This window comes from Plectropomus leopardus, chromosome 22, assembly GCF_026936395.1.
Source record: "Plectropomus leopardus strain MGB_pleo_1.0 chromosome 22, ASM2693639v1, whole genome shotgun sequence".
NCBI classification, from domain to species: domain Eukaryota; kingdom Metazoa; phylum Chordata; class Actinopteri; order Perciformes; family Serranidae; genus Plectropomus; species Plectropomus leopardus.
The window spans coordinates 5,918,686-5,938,287 of NC_142197.1; the positions used below are offsets into that span (position 1 = coordinate 5,918,686).

The 19,602-nt window shown below is 38.2% G+C and overlaps 2 protein-coding genes across 2 annotated transcripts in view; both read left to right on the forward strand.

Annotated features, from left to right (window-relative positions):
• The first annotated feature begins 729 nt into the window (after positions 1 to 729).
• Positions 730 to 19,602, forward strand: part of LOC121961393 (liprin-beta-1-like) — a 126,825-nt gene continuing 107,952 nt past the window's right edge. Inside the window, exons 1-2 of the mRNA XM_042511370.2 lie at positions 730 to 890; positions 2,979 to 3,074. The gene's annotated coding sequence lies outside the window, so the exon portion shown is untranslated. The remainder of the gene's footprint in view (positions 891 to 2,978; positions 3,075 to 19,602) is intronic.
• Positions 5,794 to 7,010, forward strand: tnnt2c (troponin T2c, cardiac). The gene has a single exon (XM_042511422.2). The coding sequence runs from the start codon at positions 5,994 to 5,996 to the stop codon at positions 6,789 to 6,791; it is 798 nt and encodes a 265-aa protein (XP_042367356.1). The 5' UTR covers positions 5,794 to 5,993; the 3' UTR covers positions 6,792 to 7,010.

Consider the following 19,602-nt stretch of genomic DNA (forward strand, 5'->3'; position numbering starts at 1 on the left):
CCCACCGGCAGTTTACGGCCGCTGCCACATGTACTATCATGCTGTTACATGATAAACAGTGCACGCTGTTTAAGTTACTATTATGCAATTTACCAACCCCACATGTTAATATTGATGGCTTTATTTCAATAGAAAACAATGGAACACTATTTTTTTTAACCTTTTTGTTACCTCATAATTATATTATTCCAAATAGAATTTTTTTTTTTTAATTTAAGATTGTACACAGGCAGTTTAAGCTAATATTTGTAATTTCTCCCCAAAGTGTAAACAATATATACAATTTTTGTAACTGTAAAGCTGTAATAGCTGACCCTGAAGGTTTTTCATTTTTTTTCAAGATTTATTTATTATGCTTTTATTTTTTTTATTATGAAATAATTTTTGCAACCTCTCTTTTGAAAACATTGAATGTATATGCATTGAATGTATCGATACAATTTGAGGAATTTGGAAAAAATCCCAGACAAAACATGCACTATCATACCAAAACGTAGAAATTTCATGAAAATTGGTTCAAAATTTAAGTCCATTTTATGGTGAAATCTGCATCTCTCAGTAATACACATGTATTTATCTGGTATTTGTTTACTAGCGGATCTTGACCTCACCAATATGGCGCCCGCGCAGACGCATGGTGGCGAGCTGGCAGCGGCCAATGAGGTAATTATCTACGTTTTTAAATCTATGGACCCACCCCTAACCGACCTTCATTAGGCAGAAGATAGAAACAAATTGTAATGTTGTCCAACATGTGAAAGAAGCATCGTCAGTTATGATAAACTGCTCTTTTTTAGGACTGTTATGGCTGTTTGTTGAAGCTAAAGTCTTAGCTAACACAAGCTAGCGTGTGAGGCTGTCCAACCCACCCCAGACACCGACTTTGGAAGGTACACTTAACCTATACTGGTGTAATAGTGCTTATTAAAAGCAAACAATGTTAAAGTTACCTCCGAATTTATGAATTATGTACGTTTGAAACGTCTTTCGGCTGTGCACTGAAGCCAACCAGTCTAAACCAACACAGCTAACACAAGCTAGCACGTCCATGTGAAGAATACACAACTGGACTGAAGTTAACTTTTGCCGATACTTACTCGTTGGACCCTCCCTGTCACAGTTAGACGGGATCTGCATTGATGTAACATTGTCCTTTAAAAGCTCAAAATGTAAAAGTTACGTCGTTATTTATGAGTTCTGTCCGTTTCAATCCTATTTTTTTAAGCTAAGCTATAAGCGAACACAAGCTAGCATATCCATGTTTAGGATATACAACCTGACTGAATTCAACTTTAGCTTTTAACCCTCCCTGACATTGACTTTTATGAAGTTTTAAATTAGACTGGACCTATACTGGTGTAAAAAATGTTAAAGCTACATCGCTACTTATGTTATTGCCCTTTTTAATTAATTTACCAGAAGCGAAACTATACGCTAACATAAGCTAGCATGTCAATTTTTACCACTTAATTGACGGATTAGCATAAATCTCTTACTCTAAAGCCAGTTTTTAGTAGTTACACAGCGACTAAGAGGTATAAATGTGTAATTCCACAATAATTAACACACTAAGTGCTAAAATGTAAATGCCGTGGCTAAGATGTTTACAATGAAAAGACAAATTAGCTAAATAACAAACGTTAAGGTTAGCTAGTCAATTAGCTTAGCTGTAGCCGTTAGCATTGTGTTTTATTTGTGGTTCTGGAGACCCCGGGTTTTCTTTAACATCTCCAAAATATAACTTGATGACTTTTCTTAATTAGAAGATAATTATTTATAACCATGATTAGAAACTATCAGCATGTTAAAAAGTTCACTACAAAAACAGGTCATCTCTTTATCCCCCAGCTCTATACTCCCTTAATAAAACTCACAAGGCACACTTTACACGTGTCTTCCCAGTAATTTAAAATCTTTACAATTATTTTTAGATTTCACTTTATATAAACCAACTGTTCTCAAACTTGTTTTGTTATGACCCCCTCTGAAGCTGAAAAAAGTCAAGTGCCACCCTACCCTACCACTTTTGTCAATCACCAATAATAATTTAGAAATAATAATAATAATAATAATAATAATAATAATAATAATAATAATGATAATAAAACAAGCCCAGTTGCCTACAATATAGCACTTAACATTACCATGACCTGGATGGCTCAGAATCTTAACCTACTTGATTAAAAAAGGATTTAAGCTGAATTTTTGGAAAGAAAAAAAAATAGTCAGCATGATAGCTTCTGCAAACTCTTGTTTCTTTATATTCGCTATATAAATCATATTCACCCAAGTTTGTTGCACTCCATTTTTTTCCCCTGGTAATCCTCGACCTACCTGCTAACATTATCAGAGATTGGTTAGGGCAGTTTGAATGGTAAAAATCCCTTCAAATATCAATATCTGAACTCAGGAAAAGTGTATTACCACAAATTTCAGGGCATTGGATTTAAGGAGTATAACTTTAGGAGACTGCTTTGTGTTTCTGTTAAATTGAATTGCCTCATAATAACAGGTGTTTCTATTTTTTTGTCCACCCTATTTATATCAGTGATGGTTGACTAAAAAACGAAGCATCTTTTTCTAATTAACTAGCAAGTGAGTTTATTTTTCCTGAAGTATTTCTTAATTAATACAAAACAATTGCGCTTTACTGCGGCTGTTGCTTTATTATTCATATTAAACAACTTATATTTTGAAATTTTCTTAACAGGATGCCAAACTTCCTACCCAACTGGAAACTGAGCTTATTATATCTGATGCATAGCCCATATTTAATATTTATTAATTTAATACATACCAAAACTATGCTTTATTTTAATTTCCGTATTTTGTTATCTTCCCCAAATGTGCAAGCCCATTTTGTGGCAAAAGCATGAGTCAGTTAAAAAAAAATTCTGATTTACATAAGGTAAAAAGTTTACATGTACAATAGTGTGGTGTGAGGGACCCTGTCCTAATGAATGTTGTTCTTTTGGAAGCACACAGGGAACTCTGGAACAAGAAGACAACTTGAGCCACTGGAGATATAGCTGCAAATTCACTCCTGGCTTCTGCAGTCATATTTAAGATCTTGTGTGAGTAAATATGGATTTTAATTCTCTCTTTTTTTTTGTATTGTCATTGTATGCATATTTAGATATATGCTTTGAGTCGAGCATTCAAAGTATCGATATGTCCTTGATGAAAGCAACAAAACAGGCACAATAATAATACAATAAAATAATCTTTATTGTCCACTTGGGTTGAAATTTGTCTTTGGGCCACAAAACACAGAAGACAACACAATAAAAATAATGAATAATATGGAAACAAAACTAAGCTATGAATACTCTTATCTATAAATCTTTTGCTTTAAGCTGCCAAGACAATTAATGCCTCCAATTTGGCAAGAATATTTACTGCAAACTGTAGAGAAATACTGTAGGACACGCGTTACTGTACTGCACAAGTCTGACCAGGTGATGTCACTGTGCACCCAGTATTGCCTACTGAAATATAACTGCTTCTTTCCATGAACTGCTCGGACTTTTCCTGTTAAAAAAGGGTTAAATTTGCCAATTCAATCTAGAGAGAAGCACTAGTTCGACTACAGTGTGGCGACAGCGTGATTGTTTTACTCTGGCTCTTGATTTCTTATTTATATTAAACAACTTTTATTTTGACATTGTCTTAGCAGGAGGCCAAACTCGTATCGCACTTTTTAAATATTTTCTTTTTAAATCCAGTTTGATGGCAGACTTGTTGCATTGAGTTTTAACATGCAGGAGTTTCACTGCATCAATCTGTTTGTTCATTTTGAATTGAGTTAAATAGCAGAGGGTGTGGCTATTTATAGCCCACGTCATTTGTTGCTTTTCTTCGCTGATAGACACAGTTGTCCCTTGCCACCAGCAACCAGCAGCGCCTTGATTATACTGGAACCACCTGCTGTCCTCATGTTGTCCACAGGCATGTTTTAGTGGTGCTCAGTCCACTCTGGGATGAGACAGACATGGGACATTCTCACTGGCATTAAGATTTGTTTTTTGGTCCTTCGAGGCCACAATTATCTTCACTCAGTCTGAGCACCACGAGACTTATATTAAGGGTGAAATTCAACCCCCTGGAAATGATGTGTTATCCGCCACATACATGTACAGCAGAATAACGTCAGAAGCTTTATACTAAGGAGCCACACGTAACAGTTTTTAATTAGGATTCTCAGACGCAACACATCACCTGTCTCTCCCCGTCAGTTATCTCAAACTGCGTGTGTCCCTGTCCACTGATAACTCAAGACTTGGGAACATAAATTCTTGACATCACCATTTACGTGTTGCAGCATGGGAGCAATTACACTTTAATCCACACAGCGCTGAAAGCAGAAAGCCTCCAATAGCAAGAATGTTTTAATTACATTCCAAAGTGGAGACGTGGTCGCAGCAGTAAAGCTCGTCTTGCACGTCATTGTTTTTACTGAGGCCTTTTTGTTGTGTCTATGTTTTTCTTTACAGAAATAACTGTTGGTATACAAACACCAAATATTAACCCGTAGGGCCCGCTTTCATATTACACACACTCGTATTGCTCAGCGCACAAATGTGTTTTCAAAATTAAGAAATATTATACATTAGTATTATTTTCCATTTCAATTGAGTTCATTTTTTAACCAACATTAATCCGAATCATATAAAATATTTATTAGCTTTTTAATTTAGTTTTCAATTTTTTGTCACAATGCCACTATGTTTTTAGATGAGAAAAGAGACAATTCTTGTATTTCCAGCAGATGTGCTGCAGTTTGTTTTTAAAGATATGTTATTATTATAAGAATGGTGTATTTTTATGCGTCTGTGTCGGCATTTGCCAAGGCCAGAGACATTATGTTTAAGAGTTGTCTGTATGTATGTTCCTGTTAGGGATTTTCAACAGTGGTGATTTACTGCAACCATAATAGATCCTCAAGCATGCATTCATACATGTACACGCAAAATATTAGCTTGATTAGTTAAACGTCTGGCGGACACAAGGAGTATAAATATAGCCTTCAAATCATCATCTTAAATGTGTATTAAGCTGATTGGTCCAGTAGTTTGTGAAATTAGCTGTGGACAGACACACACACACACACACACACACACACACACACACACACACACACAAACACGATGAAATGCATAATCCCCTTTGAGTTTACTCCTGGATGACATAATGATCATGAGTGTATCTTTGCAAACAATCATCTTTTCAGTGATTTTTTCCTAATTCAAATTTGTTAGTTTGTTAATGCTACCGGGCGCAGGTTATTAACGGTAAAGTTTCGTTTTGGAAAATGTGACAGCTGTAACTTCATTAAAATCCTCATTGGCTCTAACGCACTTAAGAGATTGCGGTCGTGCTTTGTTAATGGAACTTCTTAAACACCACGGTGGCTTTTAGACTATCACAATGGATTATCGAGTTCCCCAAATTGCGGATGTTGTGACATATCCATTGACTGGTTGATCCATACGGTGACAGCAAGTTTTCTCTATTTATTCTTTGTGTTTCTGCTTTGTGTTTCTGTCCGTCAGCGGCAGAGGCCTCTGTCGTGCTTTGAGAGTTTGGATGTTATTTGTTCTGGATGATACTATGTGTTGCTTTGTGGGCCTGGAAAGCACAAGTGTGTATGTGCATCTGTTGTGTTTCTGAAATAGTCTCTCATCTTGTCCTTACAAAGGAATGAGGAGGCGCTGTGGGTCGGAGCAGGGAGCAGAGGGGGGTGCAGGGGGATAAATGGGGGTGTGTGCTTGACAAGGTTTGGTGAGGAGAAAATAGACCATTCCATCTGTCTCAAAATCTGCCCCGCTGCTGACCCACACTCTGGAGACTTTGGTCATCCTGCGGTCACATGGTGAAGGCAAACCCTTAAAAACGCCCAAGCTGCACGCCAGAGACTCCAGTCATCTCTGTGTGCGAGACACCAGCTGGTCTTTGTGTTCATCTCTTCTCTAAAAAGCCTCTGAGGTTCCATCATGTCAGACATTGAGGAGATTGTGGAGGAGTACGAGGAGGAGGTGGAAGAAGAAGAGGATGACGAAGCAGAGAAGAAAGAAAAGCATGCGGAGGAGAATGAGCATGAGGAGGACTCCAAATGGCGGCCTAAGACAACTTATGTGCCAAATATTGCTCCCCCAAAACTCCCTGATGGCGAGAAGGTGGATTTTGATGACCTGCACCGCAAGAGAGTAGAAAAAGATTTCAACGACCTCCAGACGCTGATTGAATCACACTTCTCCACCCGCCAGAAAGAGGAGGAAGAGCTGGTGGCTTTGCGTAACCGCATTGAACGCCGTCGAGCCGACAGAGCGGAGCAACAACGCGTCCGCGCCGAACAGGAGCGCGAACGCCAAGCACGTTTAGCCGAGGAGAGGGCGAGGCGTGAGGAGGAGGCAGCTAAGCTGCGCGCCGACGAGGAGGCGAAGAAGAAGAAGATATTCACCAACAAGTCCTTTGGCGGCTACCTGCAGAAGGTGGACCAGAAGAAGGGCAAGAAGCTGACGGCACGGGAGGAGAAGAAGAAGGCCCTGCTGGAGCGCCGGAAGCCGCTCAACATTGATCACCTGAACCAGGAGAAGCTGGCGGAGAAGGCGCAGGATTTGTGGCAGTGGCTCCACCAGCTGCACGCCGAGAAGTTTGAGCTGGCCGAGAAACTCAAGAGGCAGAAGTACGACATCTACGTGCTCCGGAACCGAGTCAGCGACCACCAGAGGGGCTCCAAAGCATCCAAGACCCCCCGCGGGGCCAAGGGCAAGTCTGGCTCCTGGAAGTAGACTGGACAGCTGTTTGTGGACTATTTGGCTCCTATTTCCAACTTGTGTCATGAAATCTATCCCAGGGATTGTGTGTGGATCTGAGAGGGACTGAAGTACATGAAGTTAACCGAACCATAACATCTCGAATGATGTATAAATATCTGGTGGTTGTAACGTAATGATGCTGGTATTCATTGGTTGTGTGGTTGAAGACCTCATTAAATATAATGGTGTGTGGTGGTGTTGATTTCACTACTTTATGAGAGTATGTGGTGCTTTGTGGTTGTTTTCCCTTCGGATACCGTCTGTTATTTCACGGGTGCAGTTAAGGATTTGCTTTATCTTCGCACAAACTTTTTTCCTGAAGATATGAAGGCAATCGGTCTTTAAATAAGGTGCCAAAATTGAATTTGTTTTCAATAAATCAAAGCGCATAATATCTGAAAGTGGAGTGACATGATTTTCATCATATTTTGTGAATTAAACACCTTAAAAGAATACATTAAAGAATACAAAATGACCATTTTTATATCAAATAGTCATTCCGTGTTACCTTGAATTTGTGAAGAAATGTTTCTCTCACATGCCTTCACGGAAAACGGTGAACATATTGATTTATTCATTGTTTCCAAAACTGTATCAAAACGTCCGTTTACAAACTATCGCACAACTCATAAGGTATAATCCAAGTCTCATTTATTCAGTCGTAATCTCAGTACTCTCGAAAAAAAGTTATTCTTGATACTTATCAATCTAATTTTAACACCCTTCAAAAACACAGTTTTCTTAAAAAGGTAACTTTCAAGAATTGTTAACATTTTTGTTGTGGCATATACAGTAATCGAATGACTGGTAAAGAGTGTCATTTTGGTTGTGTTATAAGATCCAGCAGGTGTTGCACAGCTGACTTTTTAGGTAGCTAATTTGGTCTTTGAGGTTTAGCAAAAAGACCCAACTGTTGACTGACAGGTCAAGCCCACGACCCTGCAGAGTCTGCAGACTGGAAGAAGCTTCATGAAGTGGTGTTTGATGTTGTAAAGGTATTAAAGTGCAATCAGCAAGAAAAAGTTATTTAAAATTCTTATTAATTAAAAGATATAAGTTTATTTTTCTTGCTCTTTTGGTTAAAAGTAAAAGACAAATCTTGCTGATTTTAAGTGAAAGACTTATCAGGTGTTCATCAGATAGTTCTAGTTATTGCCTCTTTAGACCAGTTTGATAATTACCACTGGCTGGCAAAATAATTAAAAATAAATTTCCCATTTCTGTTTCTATTTACTCTGTTTTCATTGAAAAGATCACAATCAGGACTCTGTATCAAATGATTATCAAGTATTTTTTGTAATCATTCTTTTTATTTTTACACTGAATCAAAAAACAAAACCTGTTTGTTTTCACGCTGAGTTTTCACCAGTTTAAATAAAATAATAATTTAGTAATTTTTCTTTTTTCTTTTTCTTTATTTAATGAAATATTAAATATTTATATGTTGGTAGTATTTTTTCTCACATCCTCTCTCACAATTTCTTTAATTTTTATCAGTGGTTTAAAAAACATCGTGAACCTCACTTTTTTTAGTATCACAACACCTCTCATTTTTGGCATCAAATTTATTTATTTGTTTATTTTATTTATTTAAAAGGGATGATGTACACTTTAAAACATAAACGTTACCATTTGATGCACTGCACCAGATTAGAGTTAGTTTGCATCTGCGGTCCGATGGCAGGTCAGATAATTTAACTTTATCAAATTTTTAATAAATACTTCAAAAATCACAATTTAAGATTTTATCCAGTTTGATAGTTTAAAATCTTAAAACCACACTGCAGTGATGCGAGTAGTAGCTCATGCCATGATTTGATACAACATCTCTTCATTTTTTACCCTAAAATATCATCCTGCTGTAGGTCAAATGAATGTCAGAGTAGGCAGCATTAAAATATTATTTCCACTAGGTGGCACTAGAGCACCGGTTTGTGGCATGCAGCTTTTAAAACACACTCCTGTGTAAAACAGTACACAACTAAATGTTTGTGCATGCAGTGCATTTTTTTTTAAGATTATTTTTTAAACTTTTTATTGACATGCGTGTATAGGGTCTGATTTAAACCCAGGCTGCTGCCAAGGACTAAACTGATCTAGAGGTTGCTCCATAATACATATTTTAATTGTTTAAATTATAAAATCGACTTAGGCAGCCATGTCTTTTTGCATTTTATGGTTATATTTGAAACTAATTTCAAAGCTTTTAATGCAGAAAGGAAAACTCTTGAGTTTATATTAATAAATGAAAGCTAAAGATAGTTGGTGCAGCTCGTCTTGTCTTTGTTCATGCATGCCAATTATCCATACCGATACGTTCAGAGAGACTTTTTCAAGGTCTCTGCAGAGATACATATCCTTATTACCTTCAAAAAATTATATTAGTCCAAAAGAAATTTGGTTGATTGGCGACTGCCTCAAATCACTGGGAATCAACAGCTCCTCTGTTCAATATATTCAATCTGCTGACCATTTCTAATATCAATATTTATCAGACTGAAGTTTTTATGTATAAATGTATGTTCCAAAAGCAAAGCTTGCCAGATGTATTTCATAACATCTGTTAAATAAACTCTGATATTCAGCTCTCAGACAATACGCTTTGAAATACTGAGGACCAGTACTGTGGAATATCAGTCCGCACTTTATTAAAACTTGTTCATCATTGTTTTCATTTAAGTAAAAATCACCTGTGCTGTAGTTAATAAGGGCTGTGTTGATATGTGTATGTGTCCGATTCATTTATAATTTCTGTAACTACTTGTTTGTTTGTTTATGTTGTCATGTTAGGGAGAGAATTACCTTGAATAGACTGTTAATTATATTGGGGAGGTTTTTACTATAGGCCCCTTCAGGTTTCTTAATCTCTCCTGCACAATTGTTGTCTATGTCTCTACTTGTTTTATCACATCTTGCATGCCAATAAATTTAAATTAAATTCCATCTTCACCAACAATAAGTCGGTGAACTGCAGTAAAACATATGTCAGACCGAGGCATGGGAACATTTCTGCTCCCTGCGGTTTTTGATTGTCACTCAGGCTTGGGCCGTAGGTGCCTTACTGCTGTTTTGCTCTCAGGGCCGTGACAAGCCATTAAAGCCCTCCAGACGCGGCAGTATGCCAACAGGTTGCCATAGAGACTGGGAGAGGCCATCTATGTGATCAGGTCTCTATACCCTACACCCTCCCCCGAGCCACATCACACCCACTGTATTGATGATGTTGTGAAAAATGCTTGACTCTGCAGCACCCTGACATGCCGGTGCATCAATTGGCTATCTATGTGGCACCAGGGAACAAGATGTTCCCAAAACTCTGTTGCCGCTGAAGTTAATTAGAAAACAAGCTGTTGCTGGAGGTTGATTCAGTTTATCTTCACCTGCTACAGCCCTGTTGTGATGGATCCTATTTAGGGTCGAAATGCACTTAATGGTGATGCATGCAGAGCTGGAGCGTGTCCACTCATATCAAAAAGGCAAAGTGTGTGTTTGTACCATGAGCAGCAGCTGCAGGCTCGTCAGGGGGGGGCGTTGTCTGCTCATTAGCACCCAGCAGAGACTAGAGGATAATGTAAGCGCTGCATGATTGACAGTCTCCAGGCCATGATCTCAACTCTGACCGGGAATTCATTATGTGTTTCAATTATCTATAGGATGTGAGCTGATCTATTATGAGATAAGTCAACTGTTATAGGGATGTTTTTCACCAACAACTGTTAAATGTTTGCTCTCAGCCTGTTTTTTATCTACGTTGTTGTGTCTAAGTGACCAATAGGAACAACAATTTTTGAAATTGGTTCGGTATTAGTTGAACGTGAAAGCGCTGCAAAAAATAGGCTGCAATGTAATCATTCTGGGCATTTGGCACTGTCAGTTTACTTCCAATAAAAGTGCTTGTTTTTATCACTTATGGGCTCAGATTATTCCTTTAAGTGCCTCGAATCACGTGAAAAGTATCCCGAAAGATGTTAGCCTTTTTGTTCAAGGGTAAGAGCTTTTTTGTTTTTTCTTTTCATTTCTTTCTTTCTTCAAAAACTGAATTTACATTCATCGGGTGGTTAGAAAAAGAATGATCCAAATAAATGTTGCTTTATAAGAAACTTTATAAAGCCATACATCAGTTTTTCTGCCCCAAAGTGTCTCAAACACCAAATAAATTCAGTTTTAATATTGTTTATCAGAATCTCTTTAACAATTACAAATTTAAAAAGTGGGCCTTATGACTTCTCTGTGGCTAATGCTTAAAAACTAACAAACATGTATGTATATAAATGTATATAGAATTATTATTTATTTGTATTGCAGTAGAAACAACCAAAATTTCTTTGTCATGAAGAAAGGAAGCAGATACCTGGCGATTGACTCCATGTAGGTCCCTGTCTGGGGTTTAATCAGCTGATTCCCACCCAATGGAGACATAATTTCAAAAAGGATTCATGTAAATATATAAACAAAAAAAAGACAGAACAGAAACAACAGCTGGTTGAGCTGACTGCCTGCATGTAAATGCAGCCGTGGAGGAACAAAACAATACAAGTAATGACTTTCTCAATTTAGTCCTAATGTCTTAATTTCCCACATGCGTGTGCCTCAGTGTGTATTTAACTCCACAGCATGCAGCATAATGGCTGTCATGAGCCCATGTGATGCAGTCGCTCTTGGTTCCTATTAATTATTTACGGTTTTCTTTAATGATAACTGAATTACATTACGTCTGTTGGTAAGCACCATGAGAGATAAAAACACGCTCCCACTCCTGTGCGCTTGAGGGTTTTTTCATTTTTATTAAACATTTCTGTTTTATCTTGTTTTGGTGCAAAGAACCTTTTTTTTTTTCATCCAGTGACGGCAAAGCAAAAACATCCGGAACAATAGCTTGTCATGATATCCCAGTTTTCGTTATAAATTCAGGCAGGCAGTGGGCAGTTTTCTTGTCAATATTTGTATCAGTCTTCAGAGACAATAGAGTGAAAAAGTCTATTAACTACAAATTAATACAACAAAATTGTTCTGGACAGAGAGGCATAATATGGTTACAATATTTGGCATTTTGGAATCAGTAGTTGAAAGTAAGAAGTAGATACATTTACTCAAGAATTAATTTGAGGTACTTGTACATTACTTGAGTGTTATTCGATACTATATACCTCTGCTCCACTAGATTTCACATACACGTATTGTACTTTTTACTCCACTACTCTGACTTGACAGGTGTTTTTACTTTGTAGATTATGATTTTACTTAAAAAAACACTTGAATTAATGTAATAAGACCCATTGTTAAAGGGACAGTTCACCCCTAAACCAAAAATATACATTTTTCCTCTTATCGGTATTGCTAATTATCAATGTACATCATGAGTTATGTTGTTGGAGATATCAGCTGTAGAGATGTCTGCCCTCGCTCTAATATAATGGAACTAGATGGCACTATGCTTGTGGTGCTTAAAGCGCTGAAAAAACACATTTTAAAAACAGTCAGTAATTTATTTTCCCAGAAATTATGACCCGGTTACTCAAGATAATCCACAGACCTTGTTGTTGAAAACTTGTATTTTTAATTTTAGGGTGAACTGTCTCTTTAAAGATTACACTAGGGCTGAAACTAATGAGCATGCTCCTTTTCCTGATTTGTTTATTGATTATTCTATCTATTGACTGTTTAGTCTATAGACTGCCCAAAACATCACGGTTTACTTTCAGGTCTGAGATCCTTCCACCACTGACTGGCTGGACTGAAATTGGCACATTACTCACTTTAGTGAGTGGTTAATATAGTGTTTGTTATATTATTAATCAGACAGAGACTAGGGCACTCAAGTAATAATCATGGTTTAACCCAGGAGGTGATTTATGCCATGTAACACCTTATTAAATTAAACTCACAGGTCAAGTAAGAATTAAAAACAAGAAAACTCCTGAGGCTGTTTTTATTTCATCTGTTAACTCTCTGGTAGGTGATTTTTAATTAATGTAAGTCTTCAGTGTGTTTTCCATAGGACTGCACCATATTATTATTATTATTTTTACATCTGAAGCTTCTACTGAGGTTTTCGACTGAAGCTTTGAATGTCTTGTCATATTTTATTCTGGCATCACTCAAAAAAAATGTGAAAAATCTTCAATTTGGACAAAATGATTTATGAGATTAAACAAGTTAGTCTTTTATTATTAAATCAACTTTCTTTAATGAATGTAACTTGTCAGTTGTGTCAACATGCATGTAGGCAGCAGGCTAACCTATTATAATAGTGTTTGAGCCAAAGTAAATTTTTGCAAATGTAATTTATAGTGCTTAGATTACAGACAGCCAAGAAAACGGTGGTACTGTATGTTTCCGCAAATCATGAATATGTAACATTTGCACGTTCCATAAATATATCAATGTTTTTAAAGTGACGTAGTATATTGACTGACTTTGTCATCAGGAGGTGGAGGAGATGGTGGATGGCAAGACAAGCTGCAGACCAAGGCCAACAAACGGCAAAACTTACATGTTTTATTGAGTCATTGCTGCAAAAAGTGATCATCGCAGAGAGAGTTGCATGTTTTTTTTACCGAGACATTGTTGCTTTTTTGGCTGGGGCAGTGTTTTCTGCCTAAACCTAATCACACGTTAACTACAGCAATGTTGAATTGAAAAATTCAACATGTCCAGCGTAATGCATGCAAATGTAACGTATCTGTGGTTTGCAAAAACGTACAATGCCAACATTTTTCTGGAGATTGGGTTGTGCAAGACTGTGTACAAATAAAGGGTTTAAACAGAATCAATAGACATGCAAACAAAAAAACAAAAACAGCTGGGCAGCATTCAAATGTTGAATTCAAATGTCAGCGTTATCAATGAAGCTCTGACTGCTACATCCCTGGTTGTCCTAAACACACACATGCGCTCAGAATACCTGTGGGGAAATCAGCTCAGAGAAATGCTCGCGCTCCAGCTCTCTGGATGCCTTTAGCCTGTGGATAAATTAGCCCGCCCTGGAGACAGAGCCGTTTGGGCTTATCTCCAACCTCCTCCAAATTGAGGTGGGAGTTGGTGGCAGCCAGAGGTATAAAGGAGATTTAGCCTATCCGACAGGGCATTAATCTCAGCACATCCTCAGCATCCTGCAAGTTTTCGAGCCCCTATCCCTCTGGCCATATAAAGATTTGATGTCGCCATGCATCCTATCGGCACCTCCTTGTAACCCTTTGAGAATGAGTTCCTGAGAGCAGCTCCTGTGCTGAAATGTAGCTATCGGTCAATTACATAGTCAAGATTAGAACGGGACCACAGGATGTTTAATTACTCTGCTTGACCAGACCGACTTAAGTCGAGGCTCAGCTATCAGCGAAGTGGCTTTATCTGCAGATGCCGCTTGCGTTCTGGTCACACCTGCTGCTGAACTGATCTGTTTGTGCCACTTTGTACTTTTCTTCTCATTACATGAGATAGTGCTTTCTGTACAGATTAGAAAATCAGGGTGAAACTATGTTTAAGCTGAAGTCATTTCTGATAAAACCTTTTTTTTAAAAAAACAAACTTTTTTTTAAGGTAATTTCTTGTTTGTTTGTTTGTTTTTTTTACTTTTTCATATATTATTTATTTAATTAAAAAAAAAAAAATTATTCTCATTTATTTATTTATTCTTTTGCTTATTTTCAGATAATTTTCTTTTTACTTTTTACTAATATCTAATTTTTCAGCAATGTTCTGTTAAGTTGTTTGTTGCCTCTTCTCCATGTTCTTGAAAGAAATCAAACTAATTTTCTCAGTTTTCAAAGGGTTAATAATTCTCAAAGCTCATGCTTGTTTAAAGTGCGGGAAATGCAGATGCACTGGACTATACGATGGTAGACTCCTGTTGAATACACAGGGCCTTTGAGTGAGTCATTTCGAGTGTGTGTATTGTTCCTGCTCCATCATGTATTGCTAAGAAACACTAAATATAAAGTCACGCTACAGTTATCCAACAGCTTCCTGGCGGCGGTGCCCACAAAAACATTGTTTTAAGGACGCAGGTCAAAACTCTGACTCATCTCTGGAGTGTAGGAGCTCAGGCTGTTCATTCATGGAAAAACAATTCAAGTCCAACGCCGACATCACACACATGCCGGCTGCTGTTAGGACAGGCTTCAGACTGAGACACTGAGGCGATGATGTGAGGTACAGAGCTGATAATGTGCGAGAATTAACACTATGCCAGAATTGTAATACATGTATTAGAGTTTAGAACATAGAGGGCCAATATCATGTGAAAATGTGGGAAACAGCTGCATGGATTTGATCTGATATTGAATATAGACTCCCGATGTCTTTGAAAGTCTCTTTTATGCTGCAACAATTTTTCTAGTGTGAAAAACTTAATTTGACAAAGGCATGTTGTGCAGTTTCAAGCTTATAGTTGCACCTTAAAACCATCATCAGGAGGAAAGTAGAAGTTTGTTCAGTTGTGAAGGTCATGTGGCTCCAATGCACGACTTCGGAGTGTAAGATTAGTTGGTTAATTAGTGGTAAATTTTAGTTATAACATGGATTCCCAATTCCAGTGATTATTCAGCTTTGGTTGCAGCATGTGAGCCGCAAACTCAGTGCAAAAATGTATTTTTTTACTATTATGTTTCTAAATAAAGGGGCTTGTATTCCCTGAGTAAGGGAATGTGTATGCAATGTTTTTGCTTGTTGTGAGCATACCATAATGTATTTTTGACTTATTCTCGGATTTATGTCCTTCTCTTCACACATGTAGACCTATAGGGCCCCGTTAAGTGTTTCGGTTTGAAGTGTTGGCTGCACTAATTACCTGTTAGGGGCATAAGCATTATTAAAAAAAAAAATAAAAAAATGTGACATCACCCATTAGTTTGCGGGCTTCTGTTTTGAAGCCCTGAGCTTGGCATTTTGGCCTATAAGTGTATACATGTCAAAACTAATGATTATTTCCAGAGATACATGTGATAAGGGCGACACTGTACCTTTTTGAGAAGCCTAAATTTTCACTATTTTCAGTTTTGGAAAGATCCAAACGTCAATCAAAAAAAAGGCAGTAACCTTTAAAAAAAAGAAAAAAGAAGATATATTAAAGTTACAGAAAACGTTGGACGTTTGGGTCAGGTATCTTAACTTTTATGGGCCTTCGACCCTTCACTACCAGTGACGAAGCTTGCTGAATAATACACCTGAATTTTCTGTGTTTTTTGTTGGGCGCTCTGATTGAATGTGCACATGTAATCTGTGGGAGAGATCTGACGTCTGTATCTGTCCTCGTGATCTGCTGGGGATCGTTTTCCAGTATAACTCCCGGCCCACCTTGTTTCATCTAGACATTGGATTTGTTATGAATGGCTGTACTTTGGGATGAGCCATACCTGTGACGGCATGAGCGGCATTTGATAAACGGCCACATTTAGATTCAAGCTCACATCCTCCACGGTGTCCTCTCCTCTCGGGTGATTCATGCCGACTCCTCCACCTCTGCCCGCCATGTAAATCAGCAGAGCAGCTGAAGTGGCCCGTTGGCACACACAGCCTGTTATTACCACGTCTTCCCGCCACTGCAACGGCGCTGATGATGGTACCACTGTTCCCACGTGTTGGATCCACAGTGAAGCCTCTTGTTTCCCATCTCAGCGGTGCTCATGATGACCTAATTACCTCCCTCAGACTAATTCTGAAACGTGGCAAGTCTGATTCAGAGGGTATCAGAGGCAGAGAGCAGCAGGGATCGTCTCACAGGAGAGGGAATATTTGAATCTTCATCTGTGGCCATGCAAGAGTGATCACTGGGATCCATTTTTTCATACTAAAACGGGATTTTTTTTAGAAACAAAGTCGAAATAATAAAAACTGGGAGCCAGAACGTCAACCTGTAGGACTGTCACATTACCTGGTAAAACTCTGTGTTTCTATGTTCAGCATATATAATGATATCAACAAAAGAAACATTTAAAACGGGGATACAGAATGCAAAAAAAGCCCTATGTATTCTGGTCTTTTCTCACTTCACAAATCTGCGGGTCAATCTGAATATAAATATATAGTAATTACATCACTCATGCTTCAGGGTTATTCGTAATGCCACAATTAAACATTCACACTTAAGGTTCAAAAGATCCTCTGCTGGTCTAAATATGAATCCACGCCATGGTTATTCATGGTGGTTTCTGTCAAGACAAATCAAGTGAAGGAGGAAGTAATGAGGGAGGATTCCTGTGCTCTTACCCACGGGGTAAAACATCTCACCCCCATCAATACGTTCCCCTCCGTGTCACCTCTGTGCGATGCTTCATAAAAGGAAACTATTGGACCCTTCATCTCCTCTCTGTTAGTGATGGTGACGGCTCGTTCCAGTTGACAGTTAGCAGCTTCAGACTCTTTGTTCTCTTGATTTTTTGAATGCCACGACAGGTTATACTCACTGCTGCTGAAACAAGGTGCTTCCTAGGTTTTTTATTCTGGAGAGCGCAGACATTTTTAAATCAAAATGGCACTTTTAAAGCAAAAACAAATATGCAACCAGAGCAAGAGACACATCTGACCTTAAGTCCTTCAAGCTGCCTGATAAAAATTTAGCCACAGCTGAAGATACGTAAACACCTGATGAGATCAAATGGCAAAACCCACCCTCACCTCTTTATTCACTCCTCCACACCAAGACAGGATAGGCTTAAAATGTAGACAAGCTTCTGATTCTCTGGGGGGTTATATCCAACCCATAAGATAACCTATCAAGCTTACTTTCTCACATTTTATCTTTTAGTTGTCATACACTAGGCGGGTTTGCATTACAGATTTGCGCAAAACTTAAGCAATATTTTTGAAATGTCGATAAAACACGACTGCAGGATGACTGTGTTTTCACTGAATGATGTTATGCTTCTGTGATGGATGTTCAAAATATTGGCAGCTTTATTTCTATTGCAGCCACCACACTAGCCGTCATTATTAACATTCGAAATAATTGCGTACTCTGCGAGCGATAATGGAAAGGCAAGCCCCTTATATGTGGGAGCGGTCATTAAAAACTTCTGGATAATCTGCTTAACTTTTGAAGAGTTATGTGATGCAGTAACACCTGCTGCATAATGCCGAAAGCCAGTTCCTTCCGACAAGCTCATAGCTGTAGCATTATGTGACATATAAAAGCGAAAAGAGTGTTTCCATTGCAGTTTTCAGTTTGTGCAATTTAAAGGTAAATGGAAACCCGGCTAGTGTTTTGTCTGTCCAATCTTGACTACTCTTGTAACAGGACCCCATGCACTCCATGGGACACATGACATCTCGCAATTGTGTTTTATCAACATTTCGTAAATATCACTTAAGTTTTGTGCAAATCTGTAATAGAAACCCAACTACTGGCTCCAGATGAGGCCATTTGCATTTTCATGTCAGCCACCTTATTTCCCCCACACCCTTGGCACACTGGAGAAGTTTCAGTTGTGCAATCTCACCGCTAAATGCCACTAAATCCTACACACTAGACATTTAAAAGTAATATTTAAAGTATTAAACCTAAAATTGCTGCTGCAGTGAAAATATTATATGTTATTTAATTCTTTAATAGTCACCAGAATGCAGGAAACAGACTCTATGAAACTCGACGACCCCAGAAATCCAATTTTTGAGGTCTCAAGGTTGGGAAACATGCAGTGAAGATAATACTGCAGGATCTCTCAACATCTCTAGAGAATTGAAAATTAGCTGTGCTTTGTATTAATGCTTTTCACAACCGCGATGGAATTACATCTAATATATGATCACGTATACTTCACATTTTTGCTGGAGATATTTTACATCATGAATTTTACATGATGTAATCCAGCTCCTAACAGATGCACTGTAAGCATGAGCATGTGCCTGAGAGCCATGATCTTTTTCTGTTTTTTAATGGAGGCCATAAAAATGACCGTTAGGCTGTAATGGGCGGTGGCATTACATAACTGTCTGTCCATCTCCCCCTGTAACTGCGATTGTGCTTAGAATAGAAAGAGCCCCCACTACTTTGACATCAATGAGTCGACCTTTGACCCTCTGCATCCAGCGCGGCGTGGAGAAATGAGCTGTAATAAAGCAGACCTGTCCGTGCATACCAACATCTTTAGCTGTGAAGTGTTATTGTCTGGGAAATGTGGTAAATACAAGCATTAGTAATGGGTATGAAGACATGACTAAATGAATATTTGTGATTAAATGAGAAGGTTGCATCATATTGGCATTACTCTGGCTGTTTTTATGATGGATAAGTAAAGGTCCCGTTATCCAAAACAAGGTGTGTCTTAAAAAAGGAGAATTTAAAAGAAACTTCCGTCTTTATTTTGATTCTTTTGTGATGAGAATTTGAAACTGTGATGGACAATTTCCTTTAAATTACAAGTAATCCTGCTGGTGCATTGTTGCGCCACGAGCCTGGTCCAATCCTGCTCTAAGATTTCTATTCACAGAGCAGTGGTGTTAAATACCCTGCTCAAACAAGCATTCAGGAAATGACAAAGCTTTAATTACATGCATCACCACGTGGAGCTAATAGCCCTTGCTAAAGATACAACTCCACTCTAAATATGGGTTTAGCACTCGGCGAGTGGGAAGCTTTCATTGCCAGGGAAACTAATGCAACATCCCCCTTTTGTCTGTTTCTGTCCAGTATCGCGCATCAAAGGGAAGTTTTATGTCACGCTGCACAAGAGATCAAAATGTTCTCTTCATGTTTCGCCATCAAAAGGATGCAAGATGAGAAACAGGTTGGCATCTTTCCGGTGAGCTTCTTAAAAGCCTTTCACAAACTCAGGGCCTTGTGTGGCTC

What these genes read in the sequence shown, in the direction of transcription:
- tnnt2c (XM_042511422.2), top strand. Translation starts at nt 5,994, where the DNA reads ATGTCAGACATTGAGGAGATTGTGGAGGAGTACGAGGAGGAGGTGGAA.